We start from the raw sequence: 27,012 nt of genomic DNA on the forward strand, positions 1-27,012 counted from the left end.
GACAAACACACACACACACACACACACACACACACACACACACACACACACACACACACACAATGTGATGTGGTCAAATAAATAATAATAATAATAATTTATAGATTTCTGTTATTTATATATTACTAATAATTATATTATATACTGTCCAAGTTATTGGACGAAATGTATTTGGCTTTTATTCTATTTTATTTATTCTATATGATGCTTTGGCAACATTGTTTTTGAAACTTACATGCCAATAAAGCCCATTGAATTGAATTGAATTGATAGATAAGGGAGAGTGACAGACAGACAGACAGATATTTAGAAAAGAGTGACAGACAGATGGATAAATAGATAAGAAAGAGTGAAATAGATAGATTTAGACAGACAGATAAAAAAGAGTGAAAGAGATAGACAGACAGAGGCAGACAGACAGAAAAGAGTGACAGACAGACAGATAGAAAAGAAAGAGTGGAAGAGATAAATATATACAAAAGATATAGAAAAGAGATACAGACAGGAACATTGAGAGACAGATAGAAAAGAGTGTGAAAGAGATAGATATAAATTGATAGATAGACAGACAGACAGACAGACAGATATTATAGAGAGATAGATAGATAGATAGATAGATAGATAGATAGATAGATAGATAGATAGATAGATAGATAGATAGATAGATAGATCTATTTAATTTACGTTGAACTTAGTCACAGAATTAGCTTCAATGCAAATTAAAAAATATTCCTGTTGACATAGCCTAAACAATAATTCCTAAGAAAAGAAAAGATTTCCAGCAGCTTACTAGCAAATTTCCCGCTCGGAACGCTATTAATAAACACCTGCCTGTGTGTTCGGGAGTGACGGAAGTAGTCATACCTTGTTTGCCGTGGCCAGTGAGACTACTGACAGGTGTGACGGAGATGTAACTCACTGTTTGAAACTTTGACAGGCGAGGGAACTCGCTTGAGCATTCAACTGAAGAACTTTTCCAAGTTATAGTTGCTTATTTTAGCCAAACCGCCAGAAAAAAAGTGGTGTTTTGATCGGAAAACCCAAGAGTGCATCCTCCTCTTTTCTGCCGGTTTGTTTGGTGCCTTCTGACGCTGAACGAGTTTTCAAAAACAACATGAGTTCTGCTAAGTATGAACATGTAAGTAGCCTATATTTATCTTTGCATTTTGATTAAAATAGGATTTAGTATGTTTCTGTCAGTTTAAATTCTCACTATGTTAAAATATGCGATTCCGTGTCAGATGTTTCATGTTACACCTGTCTTGAGTCAAAATATTTTACGTTGATTGCACAAGCCTGACTCAGACAGGTGTCATCGTGAAACGTGAACTTTAACTTTACATATGGTTTCGGTGAGGTAAAGTGTGTACATATGCAACGTTACTACTAATAAGCTGTTCATAAAATAATGTAATTCTTATGAAGTTGAGCGTTCAAGTTTAAACTCCTGGGAAATTGGACAGAATGTGAACGTGGGATCGCAAATGAGTAAAATAATGTTTTTAAAGACATTCTTAAAAGGCACTAAACTCGTTTGGCACACTCCCTGTGAGTCAATTTAGTACGCGAGATCCATTCAGTATTGTAATGAATGTCTGTAGCCTAGTTTCCATCCACTTTTCGCGCTGTTTTGTTATCGAAAAAAAGTGAAAATGCGTAAACATTTTTATTTTTGTGTGTGTGCAAAATTTGCAGTCTTCTGCCTGTTTTCTTTCAATGTAGGCCTACTTCTATCCACAAAAATGGTGAGCGTGATGACCTAAAAAATAAAAATAAAACTTTGTCGCATACGTTTACGCATGGTTTATCGCAAAATAAATCTGCTCTTAAGCCGTTTCCATACAGAAATTCGTTTTTATTGGTAATTCGCCTCCCAGATGTCCCTATTTTTTTCCCCTCCGAAGTCTTTGCAAAATGGGGAGAGTATTGAGACAATTCCTTGAAATTAGCCAGCTAACTGTCATATAAACAAAAGAGAACTGTTGCCCTTCTGATTGGACTGTAATATTGGTCCAGATGTTGCGCCTATCGCAGGTTGCCACCGGTTCCGACCCGGAAGCGAATCGTCATGGCCCTGTTCAAGCTGGCAACCTGCATCAAGTTGTGGGATTTCAGTCTTAGTTTAAGGACAATGCATCAATGTGTATATGCTGTGTGTACAGTTATTAAAGAAAAATTGATGCTGTGTAATATCAGGGTTTACATATGATGCATTCCTGATATTCAATAGGCTATTTTGAACAATCATCTAATCTAAAGCATCGCCATCACAACTGCATTATTTCCCGCATATTTGTCCAGCAACTTTTAATGACCAACTGAAATTGAATATCATCTAAAATACATTTTAGTGTCATAATGAAATTTACATTTTCCGAAAAAGCTCAGCAAATGCTATCGAGGTAGAGAGGGTTAAAAAAAATGTAATGTTCAAAAGCTCGTTTTCTGAAAGTGAAGTCAACATTGGACAAATAGTTCTGATAGTTTATAGTCTTGAAAAATGTGCAGAACATTCTGAAAATGTCATTCAGCTGACTTTTTTTAGTCTACAGAACAGGGTAGGACTAATTTAAGTTTGTGTAAAGAAAATACATGTGAAGGTCTTTTAAAAATATATATTTATTTTTTCATTTGGTAATTCATTTTTTATTTGAATAAATATTTTTTTCCATTTGTCAATTTATTTAATTTAGACCTAATACTGGGAATTTGCCAGCTTTTTTTTTTTTCAAACGTATGAACTATAATTTTCTATAATTGGGCTACAGGTATCTGTTACCTGTAGCCCACTTCAGCACACTGGAGCTTTTCTCCTAGTATTGTGTATTTATTTTTTAATTTTGTGCACAGAAATGATGAGAAACTTGCACTGACCAAATAACAAGCGTCATGGTGCTAACCGTAGCATAGTTACAATACTACACTCTGTAGTGCTTCCAACCAGCACGTACTTAGCATGCTAACATTCACTTTCATTAGTCTTTTTGGTTGTACTATGTTAGAGTTAGTTCACCCAAAAATGAAAATCCTCTCTTGATTTACTTTACCTTTTAAGCCATCCCAGATATTTATGACTTTCCTTCTTCAGCAGAACTGAAGTGAAGATGTTTACAAGCACATTTTAACTCTGTTTGTTCATACAATTGTAGTAAACCGGTGCCATTAGACTCCTGGCTATTTGATGGTCTAAAAGGCATAACAGCAACGGCAAAGATTTAAAATTAAAAACTTTTTAATTAGCTATTTATTTCTTACACCAACCTATTGGTTTGCTTCAAAAGACATTTGTGTAGATTATGTTTATGCTGCCTAAATATTTGCCCTCTGGACCCTCAAGCAGCCAGCAGCCCGATGGCCCTGTTTACTTCCATTGTATGGACATGAAACTTTGCTTATGGTAGAAATGTGCTTCTAAAAATCAGCATTTAGGTTCTGCTGAAGAAGGAAAATAATACACATCTGGGATGGTTTAAATATAAGTAAATCATGAGAGGATTTTCATTTTTCTATTTTTTTTTATTTATTTTTTTTATTATTCAAGTGTTAATCCTTGTCAGTGAGTTGTGAATAGTAGGTTGTTGCCTACGCCTTTGGGCTTGGCTACTTTTTCGTAACATTTATCCTGTGGGTGTGATGCAGTGTTCCCAGTCATCAAATCCACAGCTTCGTTTGTCAGTCTTGACAAATGAACACCGCACAATGTTTGTGCCTTGTAGTACCCAAAACCAAGCTACTGTAGGCCCATATTTGGTTAGCATTTGTTTGTAGTGGTAAGGATACACATTTTGTTCTGTCTATGCATTGGCTTGATATGTTGTCTCTCAGTGCCATTTAATTTTAACAACCAATTACCTAAATATGTTGACTTGAATAAGATGGATGAAGCCATCTCTGCCATTAGTAAGACCTTCACTGCAATAGGGGGAGACACTGTTTGCAGATCTGTCTAGGTCTGCTTCCTGTTAAACACCTACATTTCCAGGCATTGCAGTCTCTTCTGATCCTAAGGCCTGTTGTAACTTGATTGCCAGAATCCTTAAGTATTCCCAGAGCTTTACCGGATGAAGTATTCGTAATTATTCTTAGGCTATCACAAATTAATTTATTTCAGTAAAGGTAGGTTGTTTAGACAAATGACTCCCAAAAATAATTTAATGGAAACTTCAATTTGCAAAATGTTTATAAGAATACTGTAAAACACCGCCATTCTTTCAAACTTACTATGGGTAAGAGGAATTTCTCAGATTCCTGGCTAATATCATCTAATTTCTTCACAGATTTGTTCTTTTGAAAAACTTGCTGTTTTTCCCTTGTGGCCAAAAGCCAATGCCTTTAAACTAGGTTGGATTTTATTTTTTTTATTATTATGTTTTTATATGGACTGATGATACTGAGCCTGCCAGTGTTTATATTCTCAGCTGTCCTTATCCTAGACCTGCGGTTATCTGCTCCCTTCTGAGCAATAAAGATGAAGGCGATACAAAAATGTTTTTGGAATGCATGGCATTTCTTCTATTTAGTTGCCTTGCGAAGGTAAAACATACACAAGCAACATCACTGGTTTTAGGTTGTGTTTTGACATGAATGCCCACTAATACTATTTGTAGGCCTGTTGTGTACTGTAAATAGCTTGGTGTTGATCACATATTAAAATGTGGTTTATAGAAAATACATGGCATGGATTATTTGGGTTTAAACTTTGTTCAACTTAGTCCTTAGTTGTATGAGCAAGCTTCTAATACAAGAATTGCCTTGATGCATGTTTTGTATCTACACTCATCCTTCTTGCCAGATTCAACCACTTACAGGCTTTATCATGTCAGTCAATTTGGTGCTTTTCACTTGACTCCATTTGTGACCTTGTCATCATGTGATCGTTTGACTCTGCACTGATTCATCTTCTGTCAGCTGCCAGTTTCAAATGTGTTAACCTGAGGAGGTTATTGGCCAAGTGGGTTTATCTGGCTCTTTAAGTTCCAGGTGACCTAGTTGGAAAGATGCTTTGTTGGGGGTTTATTGAATGGTACAATGTGCAATAAAATGCTAAGGCAAGATCAAGCATGACATACTATATCTGAAAATACAGTATTGCCACAGACATTTCTTATGTTTAATTTTTCATAATCCTGTTTCTCACCATGCTTAAAATGAATTTGATGGTCCTGAAGTGTTTTTCTTTTGTGACCTCTTAACCCTTAAATGTAGGCGAATTTCACTAAACACTCTTACATGGACCCAACACTTATATTTATCAATAAATAGATTTACAAAATGCCCAGATGCCAAAATGCATACATCTAAATGACAATAGTTGTACCATACGGTTCATGTGTTACACTTGCTATAATTTACTTCCATGTTTCTTTATTAAATAAAAATCTAGTCTATTACTGAAACAACAGTGCCACCTTGAGTAAGAAATAACATAAAATATGGATGTGTACACACTAGGGCTGTCAAATTAAAATGTGAAATTCAAATTTATGTCGAATATGAGAAAAAAACGAATGCACAAGTTTTTATTAGACACGGCATCTGAAAAACAGCGCTCCTGCACAAGACACTAAATAAATAAAATCAAAGCGAAGCATAGACGTTCGTCTAGCACACATTTACATAGAAAAAAATGGATGGTTGCTAAAGTGTTCGGTGTGACAGCCCCTTACAATAGGTGGAGGTCTTTGGCCATTGCATTTTACTCTCTCTTAAGTGTCTCTTAGATTAAGCAATTTTCTTTTAAATGCTTTGTCATGAAAGGAGATCAACCTTGTGTTTGGTTCCATTCTGTTGTGTTCCCTCTTTTTGAACAGCCCCTTGCCTGGGCTCATAGTCTGCGCCACTTCACCACCGAGTTCAGCCAAATACCACTACTATCTAGAAAATTGCTACCCTACATTCAACTGTTATGAATAAAAAAAACAATGTGGTATTTCTCCATTATTTTGGAGATTGAGTCTAGGGTAGTAAACTGTGGCATCGGTGCAAGTGTAACGCCACGCAAACTGTCTAAGCTTTTTTTTTTTTTTTTACTTTTGACTAGACATTTGAGAATATGGACAGACTAAAACTTTTATTTATTTTATTCACATTAGTTGAAAATGGAATGCTTTATTTTATTTTTTTTAAACTGCTAGGAATGTTCTTTGCAATAATATTACACAGTGCTGTATGGTCATTGCGACCTCTTGTGGACTAGTTGAAAAACATCAATTTAAAAATCAGCTGCCTTTTTAAAATTCAAATTAAATTTGAATTTTGAAAATATTTAAGGTAAAATTTCAAATTTAGTTTCCATACACTTGGTACTTAAACCATTTATAAACATTTATGAAGTTTTGGCATCTTTTTTTACACTATTTATAAGAGAGGGATTGAGGAACACTAAAGAGGTTTGGGCATGATGACAAAAAAATGGATGAATTACATAGGGTGGTTTGAGATCCCAGTTCTCTAAAGAGCTGAGGTGTCCTTATTTTAAGGATAATCTTTCATAGGAAAATATCTAGGGTGAAAATTAAGTGTAACAAGATCATCTATAAGATATAGTCAGTCATCTGTTTAATGAAATATTTTTATATCTTGTTCTTTTTTCATTTATAATTGGAAGTCCCCATAAAATCACTTTTCATCCCCATGTTGACAAGTTATTTTTATTTATGTTTTCATAGCCATTAGCCTTTAGTATGCACTTTGTCACAGTCGTGACCCATGATTTTCTACTTTCTATTGCTAGTCAGATACACCTTGTATTTGGGAGATGGAACATTCTCATTCTAGAAAGCATTTGATTAGATACAAATTTCAATTCCACTGTGAGTGCAAGATGAGTCATTAGTTATAAATGTTTTTAAATTTTTTCTAGAAGAGAGACTATTTTATTTGAGTATGTCTGCTAAAAGTTAGTTATATCATATAGAAGGACTCATTGGCACAAAATGACACGAAACCGTTTGGAAATGATTAGCATTTCCTATTTTCTTATTTGCTTGTTGTAAAGGAGTTAATTGTGGGGTGAAAAAAACAAAACATGAGCTTCAACTCAAAAGGTTGGTCTTTAATGATATGCCACTCAAAAATATATTTTCAACTTCCACACAAACAAATAACATATGCGGCTGAAGTCTGACTCTCTCTCTCACTCTCTGGCACAGTTCCTCCTTATATCGCTCTCCTCAGTGCTTATTGCAATCAGAAACAGGTGTTAGACATTATAGCGCTCCGGTGTGTGCACCCTTCACTCTCTCTCTCTCTCTCTCTCTCTCTCTCTCTCTCTCTGGAAGAACGCTCGACCATGCCGCCGCCGCCACATACCCCCACTGCCCAACTTAGGCTGAGGAGTCATCCGGTCTGCCCACCTCTCCGGCTCCCCCATTTCTGGAAAGTAAGTCTGTGACCCCATCTACACTCCCAACCTGTGGACCACCTCAAACCTAAACAGCTGAATAGCCAGATACCACCGGGTGATCTGTGCATTGGTAGCCTTCATGTGGTGGAGCCATTGGAGTGGAGTGGGATGTGATGTGAATAGAGGTTGAAAGCACGCCCCATCAGGTAGTACCGGAGAGTGAGGACGGCACACTTGATGGAAAGACGCTATTTTTCAATGGTGCTCTGTCACCCTCAGAGAAAGCTTACAACTAATGTACAGCACTCGCCATTCCTCCCCCTTCAGCCCCCTGTCTGAAGCGTCAGTCTGTTAAATGAAGGGGAGAGAGAAATTAGGTGAATGTAAAAGTGGTCTGCCACAAAGTGCAGTTTTCACCTGCGTAAATGCTTGTTGACACTGCTCTGTCCAGGTGGACCGGGTCTAGAGCTCCATTTCTAGTGAGATCAGTCGGCAGGCTGGTGACGTCCGAATAATTATGTACAAACCTTCTATAATAGCCAGCCAGCACCTGGAACTATCTTGCCTCCTTTTTGGTCTTGAGCCAGTCACAATCACTGCAGTCTTATCAATTTGGGGATGCACCTAACCCATGACCCAAGTGGAACCCCAGATACCATATTTGTCCAACTGCACACTTCTTTGGGTTTGCCATGAGTCCTGCTCGTCATAGTGACCTCAACAGCCCTCAGCATGCATGTGCCTCTGCCAATCATAATTGTATATAATGATGTCTAAAGGGATTAATGGAAAGTAAGAGGCAAGAACTGGCTTGACAATATAAATAATATTTTATTATAAAACTTAAATCAAACGACACAAACACACAAAGGTGTCTGACAGCTGCCCGTAAACGCTCTCTCTCTGTAGACTGCCTTCCGCAGTCAACCTTTACCCCTCTTGAAGGCTTGTTTAGCCTGATAAAGGACCGGGTGTGTATAATCACGACCCAAACCGCCCTCCGCCCTGTCACATGATGCCATCCAGATAGGCAGCAGCATAAGCAGAGTGTGGTCTGAGGATTCGGTCCATAAGGCGCTGAAACATAGCTGGGGCCCTGAACAAACTGAACAGAGGTTTCTCAAATTGGTGTAAGCCAAATGGTGTGGAGTAGGCTGTTTTTTTCATGGGACATTGGCGTTAAGGGGATCTGCCAATAACCCTTTTTGTCAAATCCAGTGTTGAGTAAAAATCAGCTGTGCCTAACTGATCGAGCAACTCATCAATACGAGGCATTTGATGTGTATCAAATTTAGACACCACATTGAGTTTCCTATAATCCACACAGAACTGTACTGACCCGTCACTCTTAGGGACAAGAACTGGGCTTGGTCGATCACTGTGTGATTGTTCTATTACTCCCATATTGAGCATTTCTTCCTAAACAATTCTTTTTCTTCCTAAACAATTATTTTCTTGTTCTCGGGCAGTCGGTAGGGATCGCTATGTACCACTACCCCGGGTGCTGTCTTGATGTGGTGCTGACCGCGGTGACATGATTGGCTTTTAAGTTCTTTTCCGGTGAGCTCCGCCCTCTCTGGAACCACCGTTGCAGTGTCAAAGGGACCACTTTCCATAATTTCAGGAGGTTGAGATGGTATATTTGAAGTGCGTCACCTCTATCTGTTCACCTTGTCACCTATTCAAGATTTCCTACACACCGTTTGACCTCAAAGGGCCCTTGCCACTTGGCATGTAATTTAGAGCTCTACGTTGGGAGTAATACAAGCACTTTGTTTCCCAGTGCTAATTCCCATAGCCGAGTACACCTGTCATTCAGTCGGCTTTGGCTTTCTTGAGCTTGGAGCAAATTCTCCTTTGTTAGGTGACCCAAAGTGTGGAGTATGGGCTTTCTGCTGGTGCAGTAAGCTCAGAGTCATGTCCTTTGCTTGAGCCTGGAGCACCTCCTGGGATCGACAATCCTGGTCCTTGCGCAGCTCAAGCAGGGCTTGATGTTGAGCTTGATGCATTCTGGCAATGGACTTAATGACTTCTGCCAACGGTGAGGACTCCATGCTGCCGTATATTTCCTCCAAGATCCTGGGTTTCAGCACCAGTGTAAAGTAATTAGTTGTGGGGTGAAAGGAGGAAACGGGAAACGTGAGCTTCAACTCAAAAGGTTGGTCTTTAATGATCTGCCACTCAAAAATAGCTTTTCGGCTTCTACACAAACAAACAACTTCTGCGGTTAAAGCGTGACTGACTCTCCTCTCCTCTGGTGTGGTTCCTTCCTATATCGCTCTCCCCAGTGCTTATGGCAATAAGAAACAGGTATTAGACATTATAGCGCTCCGGTGTGTACACCCTTACCGCTTTCTCTCTCTCTCTCTGGATGAACGCTTGACCACGCCACACTTGTTTTCATGAAAAATGACATCACTGCTCATTGATTATTGGTGGTCTTGTGCAACATTTGTTAAATCCTCAAATTAGTTGAACCAATTCAGACTGTTTTGCTAAATACATTTTGTGAGTGTCTAAGGTGTATTTCTTTTTTGGTACTTTGAAAAGCTTCACAGAAGTTGTCACAAATAGTTTCTTATAGGTTTCATAAAACTTTTCAAAAACCCTAAAATAGTACAATTATCTGCTGCACCGTGGACAAACACATCAAAACTGAATAATTTTCTCAATTTTACTTTCAAAGGTGGTGTCGCATACTTTTATTACTTGCAGAAAAAGCCCCCGCACCCCCCAAAATAAATCAAATTAATGAAAATTAAATGTATGATTAAATAAATGTATTTGACTATATAATCACTGAGCACTTTATTAGAAACACCTGTGCACCTACTTATGCGATTATCAGCCAATTGTGTGGCAGCTGGGCAATGCTTAAAATCATGCAAATACGGGTCAGGAGCTTCAGTTAATTTTCACAAAAACCATTAGAATTGGGGGAAATAATGTGATCTGTGATTTCGACTGTGTAATGTTTGTTGGTGCCAGACTGGCTGGTTTGAGTATTTCTGTAACTGCTGATATTTTAGGATTGGCGGCAGTTCTGCGGACAGATAATTCAGAGCATTACATAAAATATGAATGTGTTAAATTAACAGCCCTTATTTAAATATTATGAAATATTGATGATGCATCTTGCATAGACTAGTGTATGGATTTTAAAAAAATATATATTTATTTTATAATTTTTTTTTTTTACACATGTCTGCCTCTACAGAAAGACATTTGTCCAATACAGTAAAATGCTCTCTAGAATGAGAAGCACAACTTTCCTAGTTTGACATGTATGAAAATGGCAAGTTAAGTTCAGGTGTTAGTTTTGCTGCACAGTTGCTGCACATTTATACATCTGTTGGCAGATGTATCAGAACAATTCTAATTTCTGTAAATGAAAACTATAAAAGTAGATGGCTAAGGGAAGAAGTCAAGTCCTAATGCAAGACCTCACATTACTATTGAAACTCTCGAATGCAAATACTTGAGCATACAACACATTCAAACAGTACCGGTATGTGGTAGTACTAGAATAAATTCAAATAAAAGTTGAGTCAACAATATTGAGGCAAGTCTTTGCTGCATCTGTTACAGTCAGAATGTAATGCTGAGAGTTGTATTCTTAAACAGCTGCAACCCTGTGGGTGATTCTTATCTTATCTGGAAAGGGAATTACTACAGTTTTTCACTGTTAAAAAAAAAAAAAAAAGTATGCTTCTTATGTTTTGGCCCTTCTCAGCATGTTGAACATGTTTGGTTATGCTTGCTTTCAATGATTTTCCATGTGATAAGCAGAAATAATCACATCTAAATGTTCAAGAACACCACTCCTTAAAAATATGCAACCCATTCACAGATATGCCTTTAAAGGGGTCATGACATAAGGAATAAAATGTCCCTTGATCTTTTGACAAACCGTATAATAGGTTATTGTATTATAAAAACACACTGTATGTATTATAAAAACACACTGTATGTTTCAGAACTCAAAACGTCCTTCCTATTATAAAGAGCATTTATTTAAACCAAGCTTCAAAAAAGGCTTGTTTGAATTTTCTGTGCCTTGTGATATTACACAGATGAATACATCAGCACATGACTGCCTCTACAGCAGCTCATCAACTCCTACTTTTACATCATCGCACCCTTGGACCTTACACTGGCACTCAGGTGGCTTAAGGTGCGTACACACTGCCAGCGACTTTGTTGCTGCAGGTCGCCAGTGGCTGGCGGTGAAGTCGCTAGTGGGTGTTCCCACTACTGGTTGCCTAGTAACGTTTATGAATGACATTCACGGATGTCATTCCATTGCTGTTGATGGCGACTCTTTTCTTGCCACTAAAAACAAACATTTTGGAGGGAAAAGACTAAATATAAATGGAATCAGTACATAAAATGCTTTATATCAAAGATGAATGAGAAACAAGGCGTGCTGTTTGCCATAGCAGCTGTTTATCTGCGGCGAAAACGCAAATGCCGGTCTGTTTGGGTCCATAAAATCCCCGCGATCTCAGATACACCTTTCCACGCAGTATTTTTCTTAAAAATGTCCTTGAACGTGGGAAGGGACATATCATAGAGCACTGGAAATTTCTAACAGCAAGAATTAGCCTTTCATCCATCTTTCCGTTACTGCAGGAGCTGAGAGAGAGAAGGATCACGTGAGCTCTCCCGTCTTCTCTCCTATTGGCTGTCGCTTCCGTTAGTCTCTCTTCATTTGAATAAAGTTGAACTTGTCTCAACTTTGTCGCGTCACTGGACACGCCCACATCTAGTCGCCAACGGTTGCGACAGTTTGTGTCGCCGGAAGTCGCTGTGCTGTCATTGAAAATGAATGGGATGGAGTCGCTGTCAGTGTGTACACACCTTTAAGAGGAGAGAAGAGTACAGATGGGTTTAATATTTGTCCACACCAAAGGACACTTACACAGGACATCTTTTGCCCATCTGAGCAATATTGAAATGTTTTTTCTAGCCTGTATAAACATGCACTATTTGTTATGACTGCAAAACTATAAGTAACCCAGTTTAATTTATGAATGTTTAATCCGTTGACTGTTTGATATTGATGGTTAATGGTGCAGCTGGGCTTCAGGGAACAGTTTGTTACATTTGGATGCAATGTGTTTCGCTGCCTTGCTATTGTTATTTTGTGTTGGATGTGATGTTTGACATGTGATGTGTAAACCCTGAAATATAGGTTTTGTTGTTTTTGAGCTGGTTCATGCTGTCTTCCGACTGTTTCATAAGGCTTTATTCAAGAGGCTGCACAATGTCCATTATGTGTGTAATCATAACAGTGGGCATTTACCTAGAGTTTTAAAGAACACGTTAAGGCTGCAGGGTTGAAAATTCTCATATACTACAAAACAGTTTTAGGTTAAATGTTTACTAACATTTATAAGGGGAAATTATAAAATAATAAAGAAAATGTCATGACCCCTTTAAGGATTTGAACACCCTTTGCTGTGGGAAATCCTCAGAGCAACATTCTACTGACTAGGCATTTTTAGTTGTAATCTGAAATTAATACAATTAGTATTAATACAAATTTTTGCCAATTACAGGTATTCAAAAATGGTATTCTGTATAACTGCTTTGATATAAAACTATTACAACAGAAGTTATAACAGATACAAAAAAATCCAGGGTCTTGCAAAATCGTGGAAATGTCAGTGTGTTTTACAATTGTGATTTTTCCAGATGGAAAACCAAGACATTAATAAAATCTTAAAGACCCATGAAATTGTTTGTCATGTGCAGTTTTCTCTCCTGTGTTGACGTGTATTTTTTTTATTTAAACAGGTTTGGGCAGGATGTATCAAAGGGCTTGTCTCTTTTTAGGCAATTTGTTTGCTTGCTAATCGGTGCAGGTGGTTAAAAGGGGAGGGACATTCTCATTCTCGAGAGCATTGAAATAGACAAAATCTGTGTAGTACACATTGAGTCAATATTTTTGACTCTTAATCTTGTGGGAAAAGAGGCCAAAAATATTGTTGACTCATGGTGCACTACACATTTATTGCTATAAATTTATAATCTATAATTTTAGCAGTACGCCAGCATATACTGTATATTGATTAAGCCACAAAACTCAATTTGACCATTTGATTTCACGAGTTTTACTTTTAATAAGTAATGGAAAAGCCATGGATTTTTTTTTTTTCTGGTTATGCTTAGCTCTGAAATTTTCTATCTGCTAGAAATGTCGGTTTGAGTACAATCACGATAAACAAAACAAAAAATGATAACCTGTAATTACAAATGTGAGGAAATGTCATTTAAAATTAATTTGTTAAAGTGTGGGAACTCAATTTTATTTATAGAGCACTTTCAAAAACCACACTGGGTACCAAAGTGCTGTACATGGAGTTACAAAAAATAAATAAAATCACATACATACAGCTTAAGAATGCAACAAGCATTTAAAACCAATAAAAACGGGATATGATCAAATTGACCTAGTACAATTTATAATGCAATTAATTGAAAGCTAGGGAAAATAAATACATTTTTAAGGCCCCCTGGAAAGTGACTAGAGACGGAGATGATTTTATGACCAATGGAAGCTCATTCCAAAGTCTAGGGGCTGCCACCGCAAAAGCTCTATCACCTATAGTTTTTAGGCGAGATCGAGGGACCATGGATACAGCTTTATCAAGTATAATGCATAGTATATTAAATTGCTTTTCAATGTGGCACTGGCAATATGTGACCAAGTAAACTAGCCTGTATGATGTTATTTTGAGCCTGAACTCATGATTATGTGACTGTGGCAAAAAAGATTCAGAATTATATTACGTGGTTCCTTAAACACATCTCGGCAGTTCCAAGGTATAATGCCCACTGTGTGAGGCTAAAATTGAGTTACATTTTCTCCCAAACAGGTTAAGGTTAATGCTCTGTCGAGTTCAAATCAACAAAACATACTTCCCTATTCTAAACCTTCAACCTCTGATAAACCAACCAAGCCTATCTGATAAACCTAAAAAGCAAATGTGAAATGAAAAACGACATTGCTGAAGCAACCCATCGTTTTGTGGTGCTTCTATTACACTTTCGGCTCATGTGTTGACTTGCATGCTCTTCAGGACTTGTACCCCGATCCTTTTCCATCGCAAGTGCAAAGCTCTATCAGTTGAGCAATACTGCACAACTGTTTTGATTGTGCTTGAACAAGCTTGTAAATTTAGTTTATGTAATAAAATTATTAAGCAGAAATGTGTAGTAACGTGTGTCTATGAGACCAGGTATATTATTTTGCTTTGATATACAATGTTTCCTTTTGTTTGTTCCATGTTAAAGCTTGATGCAAACGTAATGTTTAATTATGGTATTATCACACCATTCTCCAAGCAATCCTCACTTTAAAGAATAAATGCACACCATCATTATGCAGATTACACCTGTGAAGGAGCATCTAATTAAATTTGTCTACCCTAGCTGATAAAAGTGAGAAAGATTCACTTCTGTTTAGCTTGTGGCCCTGCATAAGAGTGATACATCTTCTGTATGGCATTTTCCAGAGGGTTATGGGTAGAATCAAGCCACATAATGGTGTTATTAGGCTGTGATTAGGGGGACTGATAACAGATACCCACAGCGGCAAGTGACCCCCCCCCCCCCATTCCTAGATGATCCTCTTAATCTTATGCCATTGTAGCTATTCAAAAATTCAAATTTAGGCAGCTTGACTGCCAGCTAAGCTACAGTAAGAATGGCTTTAATTGTGATGAGTTATCGTAAACTTGTCGTAATCAAGCCTGGATCTTAAGGGGGGTAGCACATCTGACAAATTGATTTAATACCAATGTGTTTCTCGTCCCTAATGATGTTCTGATTCCTCTTCTCCCAGGGTGCAGACACTCCAATTTCTAACCACTTTTTAATTACAACCCTTTCCTCATTGTTTGTGCATTTGCTTTCAGTTAAAAAGTGCAGTGCACTTGGATAATTTTTACAGTCCCTGTTTAACTTCACTGTTGTACCTCTGTGGTAGGGAATGGTTGATTTATGGACTATTAGAGCTTTTTTGTGGAGTCAACAAACTGTGGAAATTAGAGAGGAGGCTGGCCTTAAATGCCTGGCTGTAGTAGATGTCAGCTGTTGGTATTTGGTAGTCTTTCATCCTCTGAGAATTCTGCATATGTAGCAATTTCAAATATGTCACAACAGTACATAAACCATACCTTGCAAAATCATGCCATTAATTAAATCAGTTTCCAAATGCAGACCTATTAAATGAAGCAATTTAATCAGTTGCTTGCAATTGGGCAGACACATTAAAAACTGTCTACAGTCTTGCCCCTATGTCTTAGGTTAAAGTCAATATGAAATAAAAAAAAAAATTACCTAATTTACTTAATATTCACATACTTGGGTGGCAGTGTTTCAGGAGGAGAGTAATTCTCCACAATCAATTGCAAACTCCCATACAGGTCTGGCTACATTCTGGTATGGAATGCCCACTTTTCACGATCCAATCAATTTCGAATGGATAAAACCCAAGTACTGCCCTACTTTTTTTATTTTTATTGAATATCCTGTAATACACCAAAAATACAGCACATGATGGAAGTAAAATGGGCTGCATATGCTGTTTCTTTTTTAATTTAAGAGTGCTGTGGTAAACCCTGAATTGTGTTCTCACCCCTATTTGGGATTGAACCTTCAGGATTTAAGTTAGAAACCCACATACTCCCATGTAGCGACAACCTTTTGTCTACCTCCCATTTTGAAGGCAGGCAAGTGTTTCTTTCTATATGGGTTTGCAAGATATTTTTTTGCAATTGTTTTTTTTTAATTATTATTTGCTTGCCACTTAAGATAAGCGTGCAAAACAGTCTGTCACTGAACCATTGTTGGCTGACATGGTCATGTAGCTTTCTGGGCCTTTGTGTGTGTAAGGTAACAGAAACGGGCCTAACTAGTAATGATGCTGCATTCCTAAAACCAGTCTTTGCTTGTGTTGCAGAGAGCAGCAGTGCATGCCTGCATTTACATATACGTTATTTATTTGAATTCCAAATGACCTGCTTTTGAGAGCAATATTTGTACAATTCTTTTGTTACAAACGTGAAAACACACCTCAAACTTTTTTTTTGATTGGATAAGGACATTTAAGTCTTCCTGTTCTGTTTGGGAAGTGGGGGTGCCACATACCAAGTTAAAAAAATTAAATAAAAAAAAAGTACTGAAAATAAAATGGGTGTTACAGAATTAGTTTTTATTTTTTTTTTAATTATAATTTTTTTGTATCGGTGTCTAGTTTGCATTTAAATCTCTTGTAGGTGAAGTGTTATTTTCGATGTTTAAATACATGATCTTATCCCAACTTAATATGCAGTAAACTACAAGCAAGTTAGTTGTTTGATGATTTAACCAAACATATTTAAAGAGGAAACTAAAGTGAATTATTTTATATTAAAAATATACATGAATGAAACTGATTAGAAATCGTTACTACTTGTGCAAATCGGGTGATTTGGATGCACTAAATGAAGAGCCATTGAGGAACCGACTAACAAAAGAGTGTTTTTGTTCTTTTTCTGTTTTTAGGGAGGGAATGGGCCTGAGCAGGTTAACTTAATGACAAATGAACCGAAGACCATGAACAAAACGACATCAAAGCGGAAGATCAGCATCGTTGTGGGGGTCGGCGTTTCCCTGCTTGTAGTGGCTGCAGTGGTTGGATTTCTCTTGTGGCTGTTTCTTGGTACAAAGCTTCACCAATAACCTCAAGCAAACTTGCTCTTCGCATTCACTGGTGTTCAAATCTGAGACCAATAGTAAAAATACTTCCGCTTGGCATTATTCTAATGTTATGTATTTTTCACCCCATTACAGATTAAGTTATTAGCTTTACAATCTGAGTGAAAATGTATATGAATTTTCATGAAAGTTCAGAATTTCTCAGTATTTGGTATGCATGCCCTTCTTTTGCTTTAATGACAGCATGCACTAAAGCTGGCATGTACTCCATATATTTTTCCAAAACCTGATGAACCAAGTTATTCCAGGATGATTTTTAGAATGTTCCAAAGAGTATCTTATGTGCTTCAATGGAAGAAAATCATGGTCATTCACACAAATTTGCTTATTTGATTAGTGACCTAGAAATAGTGCAGGATCTTGAATATTTCCTCTTTATTTTACGTTATAACTTTGTTGTACATTTTTCAAAATCTTCAAACTTTTGTTTATTTTGAGGTTTAAATATGATTTATCACATCACAGATTTTCAATGTGGTCCTAGACTTTTATTCAATCAACATTTTAGCGTGTCATTTGTGCGTTTTCTGCTATGTTTGTTTTTCCTGTGTAAACTTAAGGCTCCTCCTGTGTGACATTAAAAGTCTATATAATCACACACATATAGGCCACTTTGATGTGGCTTCTATTGATAGTGAAATATATATGTAATTGTAAACATAACAATATATAATAGTAATATAACCGCAACATAATGACATAAGAGGGGCCTTTGCATCCAGAGCTTGTGATCATGACAGCTTGTTAGTAAAAATTGTTTCTCTCTTTCAGTAAGGTCCAAAAGGTTGGATTATGAGTCCAGGTTCCTGCAGATTACCCCATCCACACTGATTTACAGTGGACACATTAAGCTTCTCAAACCCGAGTATAGCCCAGCATACGAGAACCCTGAAAGCCCGGAATTCCAACAAGTGGCAAAGGATTTGGAAGGATTTGTAAGTGTTTATTTTCTATGAACTTTTCCCTGCCTACTATATCATGAACATTCTGATAATTATATTCTTAATCAATATAACTATATAACTACAAAAATAGCAGTGGATATCAGCTGATGTTTGCGACCCAAAAAATAGGTTGCAGGTCTGTTCTGTTGCCGTCATCATAAAAAAATTAAATAAAACTAAAACTGAAAACAAAAACAATGTTAAATACAAATAGAAAATGCAACTAACCAAATATTCCTGCATAGTAAATGAGATTGCAAAAAAATTAGGGTTATCGACTATTAAAAGGGAGGCTAATACACGTCCAATTAAAGTCTATATTTTATTTTGTCATAAATGTTATGTAAATCAATTTGCATATTGTTGTCTCACTACATTCCATTGTAATAGATAATTGTAATGGATAATTAATCAAATATTAAAATTTCATTTGTTTGGTTTTCAAGCCTTTATTTTTTTACTTTTGTCTGATATAAAATAGTGGTACTGTGTTGTATAATCACTTAAAATCCAATGTAAAATCTTGGTCCTGAAGCAAAACCAGTTGAGAAATTCTAAGATAAAGTACTCAAATAATTTTTCTAGCAGTTACTAGGGCAGTTAGGTAACGATACATGCCACATCAACTTTTCTCCCAATTTGGAATGCCCAATTCCCAATGTGCTCTAGGTCCTCGTGGTGGCGTAGTGACTCCTCTCGATCCGGGTGGCGGAGGATGAATCTCAGTTGCCTCCGCATCTGAGACAGTCACTCCGCACATCTTATCACATGGCTTTTTGAGCTTGTTACCGCAGAGACATAGCACGTGTGGAGGCTTCACGCTATTCTCCGCAGCATCCATGCAGCCACTCATCACGCGCCTCACCGAAAAACCACATTATAGCGATCACGAGGAGGTTACCCCATGTGACACTACCCTCCCTAGCAACCGGGCCAATTTGGTTGCTTTGGAGACCTGGCTGGAGTCACTCCGCATGTCCTGGATTCAACGTAGTCAGCATCTTTACTCGATGAGCTATGCAGGCCCCCACATTACATTTTTAACGTTTTTAAAGGTCTTTTAAATGTTCCACAAAGCTGCGTTCGAAGTGGCTTAGATACCACAAAAGATTGTGTTTTCACACAATCAGGGGACACAGTAAATCACAAGATGAATTGTTGATCCATGTGCCCTTTAGAAAACAAGACATGCACTGATTGTCATGACAACATCAAAGTTTAAGACACTGACAGCATTTCGTATACACACTCTGATACATGTGGAAAAAATGCTTTTAGACTCAAGGCTTTGAGTGGCAGACTATTAGTTCTTGATATCAGCTGTCATGTTATATGAATTTTCAGAGAGTCATAACAAAGTTACTGGCTATTCTTAGACAGGGCAACCAGTTTGTGTCTCTCTATGATACATATGGTTATTTACTGTAGATCTGATCATAGACAGGACTGTATACTGTATGCTGTTTCTTGCTGGCCAATTACTGTTTGATGTAGTTTGCAGCTGTCTGTTGCTGTCAGGCTTGTCTCAGAGGCGCTGTTTTATCAAATATGTGTATTTGTTCCCAATCATGCTTAAAAGCACAACAAGTCACTCCATAAGCTGTGCCTGCCTAGAAAAAAAGAGAAATTTATATTGCACTGCGGAGCCATTATATAAAGCATCATAAGGTGGTTTGCTATTATATAAAGAGGTTTAGTCACATTTCAGGCTTATTTATGTCTCATGAAGAAACATCCTGCTCATATTTTACCCCCAAAATCTAAACTAAGTCAATAAATAAATACATGCATAAACAAATGAAGCAATACCTTTTAGGAAATAGTTTGCCCAAAATTTTAAATTCTTTCATTTACTCACCCTCATGCCATCCCAGATGTGTATGACTTTCTGTATTCTACAGAATGCAAATATTATTTTTTTAGAAGAATATCTCCGCTCTGTCTGTCCAAAGTGAATGGTGACCAAAACTTTGAAGTTCCAAAAAGCATGCAGACACCGCATACAAGTAATCCATATGTCTATGGATTAATCTGTCTTCTTAAGTGATCTAATCAGGTTTGGGTGAAGACAGGCCAAAATATCATCATCCCCTTTTTCACTGTACTTCTTGCCATTGCAGTCTCAAGGCCCGATTATGATTTAAAGCACAATTACAGTTTTGTTTACACATTTGCAGAGCGCTAGATGGTGCTAGGTAGTGTAGTTCAGCTTTAAACCATGATTGTGCCAAAGAGTCTGCTTATGTCAAGATTTATTGATTAAAAAAAAAAAAAAAAAGAGGAGTTCTATTTTGGTCTTTTCTCATCCAAAATTGAGTGGATCTCTTCAGAAGACATGTATTAAACCATTGGAGTCTATTGCTTCCTTTATGTGCTTTTTGGAGCTTTAGTGTTTTGGTTACCATTCTCTTACATTTGTATAGACCTAAAGAGCTGATCTTTTCTTCTTAAAATCTTCATTTGTGTTCAGCAGAAGAAAAAAGTCATACACATCTTGGATGGATGGCATGAGGGTGAGTAAATGATTGTTTACATTTTTGGTTGAACTATTCCTTTAATTTAAATGCATAATCTGCACAACACATACTACTGTGATGTATACTTTTATCATTTTAAAGTGTACATTACGATTTCAATGTTGTTGTTATTATAATTTTTGATTACAGTAAAAATAATACAATTACAGTTAGCTATTGGTAATGCGTGTAGACCTTTTTCACGCAGGGTTAAAGGCTACTTCCGTTCCTCTCCATTGAGTTTTTTTGGGTATAGACACGTCAAGTATAGCCTTTATCAATAGTAGCAACCACATGATGGAATTGCTGTTGCTTTTAATGTATAATTCATAAGAAATAACCCTATCTTGGGTTCAAATTATTTCCCATGGATGCTGAAACAGATTTTTATCTTATACGACTGTTTGAAAGCACTCATTTGTTGTTTCAAGGGGAAGAGTGCACACTGAAAGCAGCAGTACACAGAGTCTGACAATGTTTTTATTAAAAAACGAAACATGACGGGCATTTTACACTACAAAATGTACATTTATTTATAAAGAAACAATACTAGCATAAACAATACTAGCCTAATGTTCACGTTGTCTCATGACATTACTACTTTTTTTCATTTAATCTCCATGTATGTAAGACCAACTTTAAATTAACCAAATAAAGGAACCTTTCCACCTCCAGAGTTTGATTATTCGGTAATCACTGTTTTAAATATCTTAAATGTAGTCACACCTTCCAATTTGCATTGAATGGTTGGATAAGTGTTTACTGGTGACGTGTGCTTTCATACAGTCGATTACCCTAAAACCATTTTCTTAGATACTTTCATTCCTGGGAAATCACTGGAGCCTGAGGTAGGGTTAGGGTTATTTAGATCAAGCATTTCTAAGAAATCGTTTATTAAAAACAATAATTCCATCCTGTGGTTGCTGATATTAATAAAGGCTATACCAGGAGTATCTATACACTACAAACGCTCAAAGGTGCGGACCGGAACTAGACTGCGTGAAAAAGGTATATGGTATTTACAATGTCACAGTGCAAAAAGGTCCTAAATGGGTCCAAAAAGGTCCTAAAATAGGCTCTCGGAACAGCATGATCTGTATTTTTTAAATGTAATTATGTTGCAAATTGAGATCAATCAATATTGTTCTGCTGTTTGTTTTTCAGATGAATGAAACATTCACCAGAGATCCTTTCCTTTCCAAATACTATACCAAGTCTGTCATCACCGCTTTCAGGTATGGCTGAGCTAAATCTAGACATGTCTAAATTTATATACATCAAAAATGCAATTGAATGAAGTCCCATGTCTTGATTGTAATGCTTACAAAATAAGGCATGCATCATTATTACTGTTCGTCATAGTTCTAGATTGAACAAACCCTTTACCCCAAGTGTTTAAATTGTGGGGCTTGTTGAGGAGACTTTTATTTTTAACCACTTTTTCGATGCTAAAACAGATGATAAAACTACCATTCACTTAATTTGATTGAGAGACCTAAGGCATATCTGTTGACCAGAATTTAAGAGACTAGAGGGGTGGGATCTTTTGACTGTTTTGCCAGTAAATGAGCATCTTGCAACCCCTCAGAAAACCCTAGCACTTAAAATCACTCATGTATGTTGTGCACAATCATGGCAGTGAGGGAGTGTTGGCGTATCATTGGAACCAGTTTGATATTCCTGTGGCGGACCAGGAGCTTCTCCCTGAGATGACAGAGGAGCGCGTGGTTGAGGCTCTACGGAGGAACATCCGCCAGGAGGGCAGATTCGTGGGGAATGTTGCAGTCACTGCCACTGACATCACAGCGTCATGTAAGATATTTGTTAATAATAAAGAAAGGGAAGAAGAAAGATATATCGCATGCTACAGTATATTTATTGGTTCCCAAGTATTACTATAATATGATATTTAAAACCTTCCATATAATAATACAAGAAATTCCATGATCCTTCCTGTAATTCTGCCCTGATTATATTTGTTTTTCTAGGTTTATGGTAGTTGTTTTAGATTGTCCTAAAGGGCTCATATTATGAGGAATTACATGATCCTTGATCTAGAAAGTTCACCAAACCAGGCTGGGGTTAGCACATACAACTCTTGACAAGTATGCAAACATTAAGTAAGAGTAGCTGAGGCTATTTTGAACAAGGTTCCAGGTCATTTCTGTCCGACCTAAATAAGATTGTATTGAAAACCTGACACAATGTAATGCATTATATTATATTATACTTATATTCAAGATCTATTCTCTAAACGCAAGTCTAAATATCTTATATGCTGCTTCTCAGGTGACTTTTTAAAGGATTTTTAGATATTTTAAAATATTTGTATTTTTAATATTATATTCAACATTCTCAGATAACAATTTTTTCTTCTGCAGTATAGCTGCTAAAGAAAATGTACATTGTTATAAATGACTTTTAGATATTTTTATTGGAAAACAAGCCAAAACAAATCATAAACATATTTTGTTGCAGTGTATAATGGAGCTAAGACTACCCTCTCTCACCATTGTTCACTTCAATCCATCCTTAACTCACAAAAAAAACCTCTCTTATTAATAAAGCTGCACATTGCCACATATTTCTTCACTATAAGAAACGCACAGGTAGTGCAGAGTTGGAAAGTTTAGAGTGCACCTGGACTGTGATCTGTGTAGTTCTTCCTCTCCACAGTCTTGCGCGAGGTTCAATGCTCTGCTCGCGCATCATCATTAGAGTTTAATGTGATGTCACGTTACGTTAAATGAGATCAAACGACTTTTCCACAATTACTTTTTTTGTTGACAGTTTTTTTTATTGTCGACGTTGTTGAAATGTCGACTAATCATTTTAGCCCTAGTGCAAACTATATTGTACACAACAGCAACCCACAGCCTACGCTCACTGCATGATTAGGAACATTATGGCCCTAATAAAGTGCACAACGTTGTCTTTTGCTGTTGTAGCCCATCTGCCTTAAGGTTTGACATGTTGTGCATTCTGAGATGCTATTCTGCTCAATAAAATTGTACAGGGTGGTTATCTATATCATATCTGCATGATTTTATGCATTGCCCTGCTGCAACATGATTGGCTGATTAGATAATCGCATGAATAGGTAGGTGTACAGGTGTTCCTAATAAAGTGCTCAGTGATTGTACAGTGCATTCAGAAAGTATTCAGTGTTTTTTTTTTTTTTTTTTTACATTTTGCTATGTTGCAGCCTTATGTTAAATATGCTTTAATTTATGTATATTTTTTTCTTCACATCAATCTACACTCATACACCATAATTACAAGGCAAAAACCAGATTTTTTAGATCTTTGTGAATTTATTAAATAGAAAAATCTGAAATATCACCTTGACATAAGTATACAGACCCTTAACTCAGTACTTAGTTGAGGCACCTTTGGCAGCGATTACAGCCTCCGGTCTTTATGGTACAATGCGACAAGCTTTGCACACCTGGATTTTGGGATTTTCTGCCATTCTTCCCTGCAGATCTTCTCAAGCTCTGTCAGGTTGGATGGGTACCATCAGTAGACAGCCATTTTCTGGTCTCCCCAGAGATGTTCGATTGGCTTCAAGTCTGGGCTCTGGCTGGGCCACTCAAGGACATAAACAGAGTTGTCCCTAAGCCACTCTTGTGTTGTCATGGCTGCATGTTTAGGGTCATTTTCTTGTTGTGAAGGTGAACCTTCGGCCCAGTCTGAGGTCCTGAGCGCTCTGGACCAGGTTTTCATTAGGGATAGATCTGTATTTTGCTGTGTTCAGCTATGACCAGTCCTCAGTCCCTGCTGCTGAATCACTGAATGATGCTACCACTATCCTTCACCGTTGGGATGGTATTGCGCAGGTGTTGAGTGGTGTCTGGTTTCCTCCAGACATGACGCTTTGAATTGAGGGCAAACAATCTTCATATTATCAGACCAGAGAATCTTGTTTCTCACAGTCTATGAGTCCTTTAGGTGCTTTTTTTTTTATGCATCTTGCACTGAGGAGAGGCTTCTGTCTGGCCACTCTGCCATAAAGCCCAGATCAGTGGAGTGTTGCAGTGATGGTTGTCCTTCTGCAAGTTTATCCCATGTCCACACATGATCTCTAGGGCTCAAACAGAGTGCCCATCGGGTTCTTGGTCACCTCTCTTAAAAGGCCCTTCTCCCCCGATTTGCTCAATTCAGCCAGGCGGCCAGCTCTAGGAAGAGTCCTGGTTGTTCCAAACTTCCATTTAAGAATTATGGAGGCTACTATAATCTTGGGAACCTTCAATGGAGCTGTAATTTTTTTGTAGCCTTTCCCAGATCTGTGCCTCTACACAATCCTGAGAGCTGCAGGCCTGAGTGACACCTTAGTGCCCTGCTTAAAATGATACCTCTGTTAGAGACTTGTGTTGCTGTGGTACAAAGAGAAAGTGATATTTGTGAACGTTGGAGTCAAGGTGAGGAGGAGGAGGAGGAGGAGGAGGAGGAGGAGGAGGAGGAGGAGGAGGAGGAGGAGGAGGAGGAGGAGGAGGAGGAGGAGGAGGAGGAGGAGGAGGGAGGAGGAGGAGGAGGGAGGAGGAGGAGGGAGGAGGAGGAGGAGGAGGAGGGAGGAGGAGGAGGGAGGAGGAGGAGGAGGAGGGAGGAGGAGGAGGAGGAGGAGGAGGGAGGAGGAGGGAGGAGGAGGAGGAGGAGGAGGAGGAGGAGGAGGAGGGAGGAGGAGGGAGGAGGAGGAGGAGGAGGAGGAGGAGGAGGAGGAGGAGGAGGAGGTGGTGGTGGTGGTGGTGTAGAATGTCTGACAGGCTTGTGGAAAATGGAATGAAAGAGGGCTGAAAAAGTACAGCATGCATAATTCTCTCTCTCTCTTTGCAGCCTCAGACCCTCGGATGGCCAGGCACCCCAGATCAAGTGAGTGTGTCCCATTTCAGTCACCGTTGCACTAATTTTCCACCTGGGTTGCCATGCTCTCTCCTGTCTATCACTGAAAAATGCCTGCCTGCCTCCATCTCACACTCGCTCTAATTCTTCAGTTTCCTTACTACCACTTCCCTTTCTGAGCAAAACAGCACAGGGAACTCAAAAAGCTTTTTTCAACCTCTAAAAATGTGTAGCTTCTCAACAGTCAGTCATTTTTATTTGTATAGCGCTTTTTACAACACACATAGTTTCAAAGCAGCTTTACAGAAAAAAAATGAAACTAATATCTATTAAGTCTTAGTAAGTCTATTAAGTAGTAAGTCATTGTGTATTTTAATTAAATATGATTGTAAATTGTGTGTAAAAATGTAATTAAATAATTGTATTTAGAACTCCTGTGAGCAGCACCTCTATGTTTACACTTGTTAATTTATAGTTCATGTTAGTTCATAATGCATTATCTAATGTTAACATATACCACTATAAATGGTTAACTATGGAATTAATTATGTGCCATTGGAACTTGAGTTTTACATCTGTACTTGAACTTGAAATTTGCCGTTTTTAGCTTGTGCCATTGAGACTTGAACTTGAATTTTACGAATTGAATTTGAAAATGTTTACTTTAACTTTAATTACATCAAGCCTGAAAATCAAATGAACGTGGCACGAATTCAGATTGTGAAATAGTGCCAATGTTGGATCATGGCTGACCGAGAGCCACAACCTCTCTCTAGTGTAAGTTATTGTTCTGCCTTGATGCAAAATCCAGAAGTGTATTTGTAAAAGGGCTGTTTGGTGCATAAAATAAATGTTTATCAGATAAATGTTTGCCACAGGTTCCAATAGGCAATTAGCTTTTGTTTGCTTTGTTTCGCGAGTCAACGACCTTCTGTGTAATACCATGTGTTCTAGATAGTCAACTCTACTTTTATTTCATTTTTCGAGTTTGGATGGTAAGTTGGAAGTGCCTTGAGTGTAGGTGTCCAAATTGTAGCAACGGCAAAGCTAACTTGACATTTGTCAGGTCTGGAAAGGTAGGTCGGTCAGCGTGTTTTCTCACCAAACCATTTGGTGCACGATTGTGATGACACCCATTACTCTTGTGGCATAAAGTATACTAAATCTGTGTACAATACTAGTAAAAGTGTGTTACAGTAGGTATCTAGAATGTTTGTTGGCACATATCTACTATTTCCACATATCTACCCCTTAATTACTACTACTTACTTGGCAATCTTGTGTTAACTTAAACGGTAGCTGGTTGGCTCTCAAAACGGCAGCAAAGCTTAATGTATCACCTGGGTGTTATGTAGAGCAATAAAAAAACCGCAGAAGCAAAGATTAGCTTTCTGCCTTGTAGTTACAACACGGGTAGCAAATGTAGAGTAATTGTCCTGTTGTGAAGGTGAATCTCTGGCCCAGTCTGAGGTCCTGAGTGCTCTGGACCAGGATTTTATTAGGGGTATATCTGTATTTTGCTGCATTCTGATGAAGTAGGCACGTCAGAAATCAGATGACTGATAAAATATTTATTTCATCCATCAAACAGCCTGTTTACCAA

The 27,012-nt window shown here is 37.7% G+C and overlaps 1 protein-coding gene across 1 annotated transcript in view; it reads left to right on the forward strand.

The window, feature by feature from the left end:
• Nucleotides 1-882: 882 nt before the first annotated feature.
• LOC127629787 (suppressor of tumorigenicity 14 protein homolog) overlaps nt 883-27,012 on the forward strand; it is a 55,438-nt gene continuing 29,308 nt past the window's right edge. The window contains exons 1-6 of the mRNA XM_052107030.1: nt 883-1,138; nt 16,898-17,054; nt 17,882-18,045; nt 21,735-21,805; nt 22,210-22,382; nt 25,404-25,439. Of these exons, the coding sequence (XP_051962990.1) occupies nt 1,115-1,138; nt 16,898-17,054; nt 17,882-18,045; nt 21,735-21,805; nt 22,210-22,382; nt 25,404-25,439 (625 nt within the window). The 5' untranslated portion in view covers nt 883-1,114. The remainder of the gene's footprint in view (nt 1,139-16,897; nt 17,055-17,881; nt 18,046-21,734; nt 21,806-22,209; nt 22,383-25,403; nt 25,440-27,012) is intronic.

Source organism: Xyrauchen texanus, chromosome 36 (assembly GCF_025860055.1).
Source record: "Xyrauchen texanus isolate HMW12.3.18 chromosome 36, RBS_HiC_50CHRs, whole genome shotgun sequence".
Lineage (NCBI taxonomy): Eukaryota > Metazoa > Chordata > Actinopteri > Cypriniformes > Catostomidae > Xyrauchen > Xyrauchen texanus.